This window comes from Zootoca vivipara, chromosome 1 (assembly GCF_965207765.1).
Source record: "Zootoca vivipara chromosome 1, rZooViv2.hap1.1, whole genome shotgun sequence".
Taxonomy (NCBI): Eukaryota; Metazoa; Chordata; class Lepidosauria; order Squamata; family Lacertidae; genus Zootoca; species Zootoca vivipara.
In genome coordinates, this window is record NC_142582.1 from 32,168,437 (window position 1) to 32,178,532 (window position 10,096).

A 10,096-nucleotide genomic window follows, 5' to 3' on the forward strand; every position below is an offset into this window, starting at 1 on the left:
GAACTGATAAATAAAAATGGCATTGCGAGAGACTGGAGGGTCCAGAGCTTGGTTGGTTGCAGTGTGGTTTGTTTGTTTGTATGTATGTATGTATGTGTGAGGCAGGAAGGGGTTGTTGGGTCAGATTAGCCCTATTGATTTGTATGCTGCTGTGGTGGATAGATCATTGTCTTGTTGGACTGCATATATGATAAAGGGGAGCCACACAGGGGTGAAACTTTGCTAGGCCCCATGCCAGTTAAGTTTGTTGGTTAACTTTTTTAGTAGGGTAGTAGGGTTGTTTCCCATATATTTTGGTACCAGTGGTCTATGTTCGCTCCTGATGGGCCTTTCCAGGGTCTAGTTATATTTCTAGCTGCTTTTCCTTGTTTGTTTGTTTTGCAACACGATAAAATATTCAGTAAAAACCAATTTAAAATAAATAAATAAAAATGACATGGGGCCGCAGGTTTTGAAATGGCAAAATCAGTTATTTCAACCTGTTTTTGGAACACGTCGATGATGGTATCTTCATTTTTCATTTTGCAGCGGAAGTGCAGAGTGAAATTGAGCGTATTTTCGAATTGGCAAGATCCTTACAGCTGGTTGTTCTAGATGCAGATACAATCAACCACCCAGCACAACTTATTAAAACATCCTTAGCACCGATTATTGTCCATGTTAAAGTGTCATCTCCAAAGGTAACATACGTTGTGTGTGTGTGTGTGTGTGTGTGTGTGTGCACAAATTTATAGCTTTCTCTTTAAAATATTTCATCTTGAATACACTTCATATTCTTCCCGAAAGAACGCTTCTCCTTTTTATGCTAATTTCCCCCTTTAAAACATACATTGAGGAAGTTAATGTAGCACTAAGTAGGGTGTGCATTCAGGGAATGAAGTCCACTTGCACAACAGGATATTTGCACACCTTTCTCCCTGCGTGCCTCCTGCACACGCTATAAACATATTCAGGGGGTTCCCCCACCTCTCCAAAGTGGATTTAGGGTGTTTCAAGGGTTAGGGGGAGGGGGTGAAGTCCCATTTCTGTGTTTCTGCACATGAAACAACTTCGTTGAATCTTGACCTAAACTTTTGTGTGTCACCAGAATCTTGCTGATCGTGTGCAGCCATTGAGTGCCATAGGATGTTCACCTCCCTTCTGGTCCCACAAAAACGCCTCTGCTGACCTTGCATTCTGCTTGTGCTTGGCAGAGCCTTGATCACTATGTGAAGTGGGCTTTCCAGATAACTGTGGAGATGTGAGCTCCTAATCAGGCCAGAGAAACAGAATTTTTGCTGCTAATGATGGTTGGGACAGCCATTTCGGTTCCTTTTTTCAGGTCCATATGTCTTTATCCCACCTTTTCCTTTCTTTCTTGATTTTGCCTTTTCTAGGACAAGAGCTGTGGCCCATTCAAACATTATAGTACCCAACCAGGAGGCTAATGAAAAATACTTCTGACTCTACACTGGAATTATGTTTGTAAGCTGCTTACCAATGTAGCCCATCCTTAGGGGTTGCTAGCATGGTGGGTATCCATGCAATTGGGCTGATCCAAAATAGTTAAGTAACTTACAATCATTTTAAACCTAAAAGGAATTGTTGCCATGAGGAAGCATTACTTTATCCCTACGTACTTGACATGTTTCCCACTAACATTTGAATGTATCTTTTCGTTTGCTAGCAAAAGCACCCTCCAGATGTTGTTGGACTGCAACTCCCATCATCCCTGACCAATGGCCATGCGTGCTGGGACTGATGGGAACTGGAGTCGAACAGCAGCACCTGGAGGACCACATATTCCCTATAGATCTGACAGGTGCACTCAGCTGTCCATACCATGATATATACAATAGCCACTCACACAGTGACATCACAAACCGTAGTTTAATATGTGGAAGCTGATATGCCTCCAAAATTTACCTCCTTGCTATGCAGTCTGAAAGTAGTCTGATGCTTGTTTTCTCTTCTTTCAGGTCCTGCAGCGACTGATCAAATCAAGAGGAAAGTCACAAAGCAAACACCTGAATGTCCAGTTGGTTGCAGCAGATAAACTTGCACAATGTCCTCCAGTAAGTAAAGGACCGGGAAAGATTTTCACTTGGTGCACATTTTTCATGACACATCAATTCACACATTAGCAAAAGCTGTTGTATTGATGTAACATTGTTTTAACGACGGTACCCGTCCTTACTGAACGGGCTATGAATAGCAGGTGATCAGATCCTGAATGTGTTAGAAGAGAGGTCACAAGTCTCACGAAGAGAAGCACTCATCATTCCACCTCCTCACATTGTTCATCATGCTTAGTGATGTGCTAAGGCATCTAGGGTTACAGTAGCAACAGTAGCAACCCACTTCTTTTCCACCCAGTACTAGAGAAATTGGCACCAGTAGAATAAAAGCCCTCTCAGGTTTACGTTACGAGGTCCAGTGTATTGCATTTCTGTCACCGAATCATTTTCCAGTGATTTGTGCTTGTTGAGCTGAAGGGAAGGGAAAACCCATGCCTGCTGCTGAAATAAATTAAGGTCAAAAGGAAGCATTAATCGTGTGCCATATACTTGCGCATTATGTTGTGCAGTTTAGCAACAATCCATTTGCAATCAAAACATTTGAATTGAATAATGGAATCTCCCCCACCCCAGTTTTCCTATAAATGAATAATTTCCACTTGCAAACTTGTGTCCAGACAGTCTTTTCCCACCCTGGTTTGTGATGGACTCTGAGGCTATGAAAAGGTGGGAGATGCTTTTTAGTGGTGGAGACCGAAACGGGCGAGAGGAACAAATGAAAACTGTCAAAGTTGACAGTGTTGCAAAGACTTCTGGGTGATATTCAACTAAGTCATATACTCTGGGGTTGGACCTATTGAAATCAATGAGCCCACTATGTTGGCTATCACCCTCCATTGTCTAGCTGTTCAGAGCTGAAAAGTTTGATGCCTTTGATGCCATGCTTTCTTATGAACAGGAAATGTTCGATGTCATTCTGGATGAAAATCAGCTTGAAGATGCTTGTGAACACTTGGCAGAATATCTTGAGGCCTACTGGCGTGCCACACACACCACGAGTAGCACACCCATGACACCTTTGCTTGGAAGAAACCTAGGCTCTACTGCACTATCCCCTTACCCTACTGCAATCTCTGGATTACAGGTATGAATCCATGCTTTTGCCAGCAGTGCAGATCAGCTTCATAATGATATATAAAGTGGTTCGTTCATATCTATCTATCACACACATACACATTGGACCCTGTGTAAATGCAAATAAATTTTTTTAAAAAAAATGTATGCACAACAGCAGCCCCACAGCTGCCCCACACCTACAAATGAGGGTATTTCCGTAACTTCGTGCACAGTATTATTATCTCATATTGGAAAGGGTGGGGACTAGAATGTGTGCACACCTCTCCACATTCAAATTCAAGTCCTCCATTCAGGGCTTGGGGGTGTTCTCATTGTGTGTTTTCATTAGCAAATGCTTCACTGGCAAACATTAGCAAAACAGAACCAGTTGGGGCTGATCCATAAATGCATTCCTTGCAGTTCAGTCCTAGTAGTGTCGTGCGTTCAAGTGATACGGAAGTTCCTGTTTAGCTAGCTGATCAGCCTGAGATGGCTCATTCCCAAAGACAAGTCATCACCATGCTACAGTCAATGAGTAATGTATTTGGCCTTAGTCAAGAGAATAAGAAGAAAATCCAGTTAATTAAGTAGACTTCACATTGGGTAGTTTTGTTTGAATGCAACAGAATATCTATGATGCTAATGCTACTGTGCAGACATCAAGAGCAATGAACATAATTACCTTTGCATTTTTAGTATGATAAAGCTGCACAAAACGTTCTTAGAAGATAAGCGAGTTATATAAATATACACCACTAACTGCTACTATAGTTAAGCTTGCTTAATAGTTTACATATATTTTTCTATGTTGACCAGTTCACAAAAGTTATAATACGGACATTTTCTCCCATTTGCCTCGTTTCTCCCCAGAGACAACACCTTAGCAAAATTCATTCATCTGTTTGATTTTTTTTTAAATGATGGATAAAATATTATTCCCATTATAAAAAGATTCTGACCATTTTTTTCCACAGGGATAGCTCAAAAACGGCTGGCCTTTGAAACTTCAAACGTGGCATGTAAATAGTCCTTAATGAGAAGTACGTGCTTTACTAAATTTGGAGAAAAATATGTCTTTTCAGTACAAGTTCTGTATGTTTGTAAATGCAAGACCACGATGTGCACAGAGATCAATTTCACTAAAGAGCTTGGCACATTGTGTGGCTTTTGATATGTGTACACTTTCCACTGTATGTCAGCTGAAGAGCTTAGCAAGTTAGCAACATTCTTGAAAACTAGATCAGCAATCACTTTTCCCCTTAATATAATTATTATTATTTATTAAATTTGTATGTCACCCTTCATCTGAAGATCACAGGGCGGTTCACAACATAAAATGCACTCATATCACTATTGAAGTGCTGCCCCCCCCCCCCCCGGATGCATGTATGCCGAAGTGAGTATCTAAATTTCAAATTTATGTTTGATTTTGTAAGGCCAGCTGTGTCACATGGTGTTGTTTCTGCTTAGTGACTGGTTGACTGTGTAAGCAAGAGTTTGAGTTTCATGCACACATGCTTGTCTTTTTATGTTAAAATGCTTCATTTTCCAGTGTCTTTGTGTTGGTAAGCCCCTTCTCTTGAACTTTGATGCTATGCAAATCCAAAAGGATGTGGTCAAAGCAAATCATTTAGGCACATACCATTTAGGCATATATATATACAGTATACTCAACACCCTGTGTTTCCATGCATTGCTAGTTGGTTGTCATAAGTGACAGTCATCAACTTCTGGAGAGCTTTCGATATAGCAATACACACACACACATACTTAAGCTAGTATGTCTCGATCCGAGATATGTTGCAGTGACTGGTGACACAGTCTAAATAGGATTCAGCTAGGTGTAAGGGAGTCTAGATAAGGGCCCACTTTGTTGAAATGCTGAGTCAACTTCATCCATGCTAACAGTGGGCTGGGACACTTCAGGAGCAGCATTTCAAGGTCTTCTGAGTAATTAACAGGGGAGGTTGCTACAGTGGGTATGATTGCATGAGGCTGAGGTTCAATTCTAGGCAGACCACAATAAGAGTGTGGGTGTTCTACATATTTAAACAAGTTTCAAGCCAGGATGACTAGTGTGGCTTCCTGTCATAGGACCCTGGGAACTCATTATAGTTTTCCAAGGAAGCTAATGATCTCTGCAAAGAAAGTACTCTGACTACCTTTAAAAATAATAATGCCTGCAGTATGCCTATAAGCTGCTACTGACTATTGAATTGACTACAAAAATAACAGCTTAGCTATTTTACCCACTTCAATCCATCCAGTGTGGAGCGTTAAACCGAGGGAAAACAGCACCAGCGAAACTTTCCATATATCCGATGGTCTTAAATTTCATTTGGGTAAAATAGTTCAGAAATTTAAAAAAAAAATTGATAAAGCCTATGAAGAATAGGACGAGAATTGCAATTGAAGGAAGGGTAAACTCTATTTAGTATATGCTGAACAAGAAAGGGTTACAAATAAAACATTGTACATCAATGGGAGAAAGGTAGGCGACTTTAGAATTGCCCGCAATGGAAGGATATCTCAATATGCTTTTTTAAGAGCTGCATTTTGGAGGAGGTCTTATTTTGAATTTCCGAAAGATCACAGTCTAAAAATACAAGTCTTAAAATTCCTCATCAGGCAATGTATCCTGAACCTGAATCCTGAGCCTCCTGTTGAGAATCCCTTCTCCCTGCCAAATGTTTTAAAATAATGTCGTATAGAAGACATCACACTCCACTGTTTTCTCACATCAGCTTTGAAACCAGACTGTTTTCCCAAGTATACAAAATAGCAGCCAAATGTCTCTTAAATGAATGATGGGAGCATATGGATTCTGAAGGCCCTCTCAGAACAAGAACGCAACTAATTCAGAAGGAGCGAAATGAAATTGTTTCTCCCTACTCCCCCCACACCCCTTTGTTGTTGTTTTTTTTAAAAAACAACCTTGAATTCTTTGCTATTTATAGAGCCAACGAATGAGGCATAGCAATCATTCTACTGAGAACTCTCCAATTGAACGACGGAGCCTAATGACCTCTGATGAAAACTACCACAACGAAAGAGCTCGGAAGAGCAGGAACCGCTTGTCTTCCAGTTCCCAACACAGCCGAGATCATTACCCGCTTGTGGAAGAAGAGTACTCCGACTCATACCAGGACTCCTACAAACCTCACAGAAACAGAGGGTCTCCTGGAGGATACAGCCATGATTCCCGACATAGGCTTTGAATACAAGAACCTGGGGGGAAATGGTACTCGTCCATTGCCAACTTGCCATAACATAGCTAGGCCAGACGAATCAACTTGATTCGGCAGTTGCGGCATGGTTTTTACTATGCTTACGGGCCGCCGCCGTTTAATGCTATATAAAAAGGGGTGAAACATACAGATCATGCCTTTCATATGTTTAGGAAGAAGTTAGTTTGCCCAGTCACTTTAGATGTGTTTTATTTCCAGTGTAGAGATTTGATTTTTCGAATCAGTATCTTTTCTCTTCATTAGACACTATTAGACACATCAGTTTGTAATTTAGGATTACCTGTTGAAGCGCATATAAAATGATTTCCTGCACTGGAAATTCCAAATGACCAGTTCCAGTTGGAACCAATTTATAAAACCAATTCCTGTTGGAATTTGGGCGAAATTGACTGGAAAGTCAGCCTGAGCATGTTGCGGTCAGTTTAAAAATAGAATTAAAATAATGAAGAATAATGAAACCGTTATAAGCAAAATAAATAAATAAATAAATGCTATAGAACTCGTTTATCGGAAGGTGAATTTATATGGATAGATAAATAAGGGTAAAAATAAAACAATTTTAATGTATTTATTTCAGATTATCCAAATGTAAGCAGTCAATAGTGCCAAAAACGATGAGCGAATGCAGCAGTTAGACTACTTTCCAGTTTAAAGTGATCTGTATGGGATGAGTTTGCTTTTTTTGCATTTTGCTAATGACAATATAAAACTATTTCAGGAACTTTAAATAAACTAGGAGTGAAGACGCATAACCATTTTTAATGTGGTGGTGGTGGTGGACATGGGCACACATTCACTGTCCTGAAAACATGCTCCTTTAATCCCAATCACACTTTCAAAGTGTGTGAAGTGGATGTGTGGGATTTTGCTAGCTGGCCCTGCCTCGGCTATCACATGCTCAGCATAAGGTGTGGCTGTTTTGCTGAAGGCTCTTCTGGTGCGATCCAAGTCCCTAATTGCATGTACAGTTTTACATGTGTAGAGCCCTGATACCCTCCTCCATGCACCCAGGTCTCGTGAAGGTGTGAACAGAGCTTGTTCACTTGTTGGAAGATGTGAACACTTTTGAGAATTTGGTTATTGTTCGTTTCGTTGGCTATAACAATGCTTAAGCACTACTAATGATCTGTATCAGGCACAAAGCTCATACCCACCTTAATGTTCTACTTGGGTCAACAACAAATTGGCCTTGCACTCCCGGGGAGGAAAAAGAAGATGCATTCATACTAGGGCTTAAACGTGTGTATTAATATATCCAGAAGAACTATGGTGTCATCATTTTTCCTACCAAAGATTTAAGAGCATATTGCTCAGTGATTTGTCAACAGACCATAAGTATCAGGGCGGTTTTGCACAAAAAAAAATGAATGAAGATAATTCCAACTGAAGCACTTCAGGAGCGGTGCTTTAATGAGGACGCCCCTAAAATTTGAGGACTTGTTGTTCTCAGGCGCTTTCTGGAGAATGACAAACAATTTTCTATATTGTGTTATAAAATATGACATTTGAAGCTATTTTTTCCTGGTCTGAATGCATCACCTCTCACATACAGCAAAAAATACTTCATCGAAAACCCCATGTCATACCTTACAGTCTTCCATCTTGATCCAGATTCCATTTGTGCTGCAGTACATATGCAGAGTTTCTCCTTGTGTTTGGTTCTCCTTATGCATTTAAGTGTAAAACGAAGCTCTGCACACACACACGCACGCACACACGCACACACACATGTCCTTTGTGTGTACAGGGCTGGTTCTTCATTGAAATGAGTGGGGGCACCCATACATGTAGAAGCTCTATAGATTAATCACTCTATGAATGACCAAAAATCATAGCATCCACAAAGAAGGTTGGCCAAAGACATTTTGCTGAGGCAAAGAACAGGATGGTTCCTCCCAGCTGAGTGGGCACTGGCAACGTGACAGTATCCTCTACTGCTAGTTTAGGGGGTGCATGACTGGTAATTTGGCGCACATAATTCTGATCCCCCAGGGAGCTGAGGGAGAATGTTCAAGGGCACCTCCATCCCACAGTATCTGGTGCCAGATGCAGGTGCCTCACTCTGCCTAACAATAGCATGTGCTCTACAACTTTGGATATTTATAATAGGGCAATGGAAATGTTTATGTTCTCCAAATCTTTTAACAATGTAAAAGTAACCATTGGAATGCGGCAGTATGGAATACATTAAAAACCAAAATTTTAGGACTTTTCCAGACAGTTTTAAAAGGGGGGGCGGTATTCTGAGTGTAATATTTGTGGTTCTTCTAATCTCAGCTCCATACAAGGAAAGCTGCTGAGGAGTAGCTGTTTACCTCCCTTTTTAAGAGAGATGTGTGCTGCAGCACTAGAGACAGGAAGCACACACAAACTCGAAAAGAAAAGAGGGGCACTAAAGGTACAAGAAGTAGTGAGAATTTGCTGTAGGATAGGGTGGCTAACCATAGCCCTCCGGATGTTGAACTACAACTCCCATCATCCTTGGCCATTGACCATGCTGTCTGGGGCTGATGGGATTTGCATTGCAGTTCAGCAACATCTGGAGCAGCCCTGGTTAGCCATGTGGCACTGATGTAGTGGAAATGGTACAAAATCAAGAGGCTCTAGGGAAGAATCGGGTGGTTACTATGTCTGTGCAAAGTTGAGTTTCTAGGACTAAGCTGAAATAATTCCCAAGAGCTTCTTACTCGCTAGGGATAATTCTTCAGGAGTAACTAAATAGAAAATAATGTACATGCCTGATTCCTAGACTGAAATGTGAATTGTGTGTGTGTGTTTAAATTATATATACAGTATAGAATTTATAAAATCAGTCTCAAAGAGCCATATGATTATTGAAACTACTAGCTATTGTGACAGAGTTCACTGTTGGTATTGCACAAAGCTACCAGTGAGCTTGTTCTCTGGCTGGAATGTGTCTGTTTTTGTATGAACTGGAGCTTCTACATGAGTGGTGCATCTGTGGAGACTTCAGATGCCATAATAATGATAGTGGCACTCCTCTACATAAACTGAATCTATGGATTAGTGCAAATAACCTTTCAATCCAAAGTTTAAAACACCAAACTATGTTACGAAAACTGTTAAAAGTTAAAAGTATATCCCATTGAATATATATGAATTTAGATCAATTCTCTTTAATTCACTACAATATTATATAATCCCTAGCACAGATAAGGCATGTATAAGAAACGTTAGTTCTGAAAGGAATCACCTAGACTTAGAATGTACCGTGCATTTTTCTGGCTTAGTCCTGGAAGCTTGAAGTTGAACCTCCCTTGGTTTTAACTCATTGCTCTTCCTTGAGGGAAGCTTTGCACAAACATACTTTTTAAAGGCCACTTTAGGCTGCAATCCTGAACACACTAGGACGAAAGCCCTACCCAACACAGTGGAGTACAGTACACTTCTGAGTACAGTATACATGTTGTTTTGATTGAGGTGTTAAAGAGGAAGCTCGGGACCTCCAGAAAAGAGAGTAACTTAGAAAATTTAAACTTTCTTAAAAATCCATGAAATGATGGAAATCTGGAAGATGGAGAAGTTGTTATTTATTACTACTCCTGTTAAAGACTCTGTCCAGTTTGTGCCACTGAAACTTGTTCTGCCACATTCTATACTGCACTTGGTATCGTAATTGATGGGCTAGCTGGGGGAAGAATCTTGTTTTTGCCTGCAACAAAACACTGTGCTTTGAGTGCAAGGAAAATGAGATATGCCAACAGCTGAAGTGGT

At 40.5% G+C, this 10,096-nt stretch overlaps 1 protein-coding gene across 3 annotated transcripts in view; it reads left to right on the forward strand.

Annotated features, from left to right (window-relative positions):
* The window catches only part of CACNB4 (calcium voltage-gated channel auxiliary subunit beta 4), a 137,884-nt gene extending 128,055 nt beyond the window's left edge, over nt 1-9,829 (forward strand). For 2 of the 3 annotated variants that reach the window (XM_060279883.2, XM_035131616.3), the window contains 4 exons: nt 529-680; nt 1,959-2,054; nt 2,956-3,141; nt 6,071-7,908. In XM_060279883.2, the coding sequence (XP_060135866.1) occupies nt 529-680; nt 1,959-2,054; nt 2,956-3,141; nt 6,071-6,331 (695 nt within the window). In that variant the 3' untranslated portion in view covers nt 6,332-7,908. Of the gene's footprint in view, nt 1-528; nt 681-1,958; nt 2,055-2,955; nt 3,142-4,087; nt 4,154-6,070 lie in introns of all 3 variants that reach the window. The other variant, XR_009558281.2, reaches the window with a different exon arrangement.
* Nucleotides 9,830-10,096: the final 267 nt, after the last annotated feature.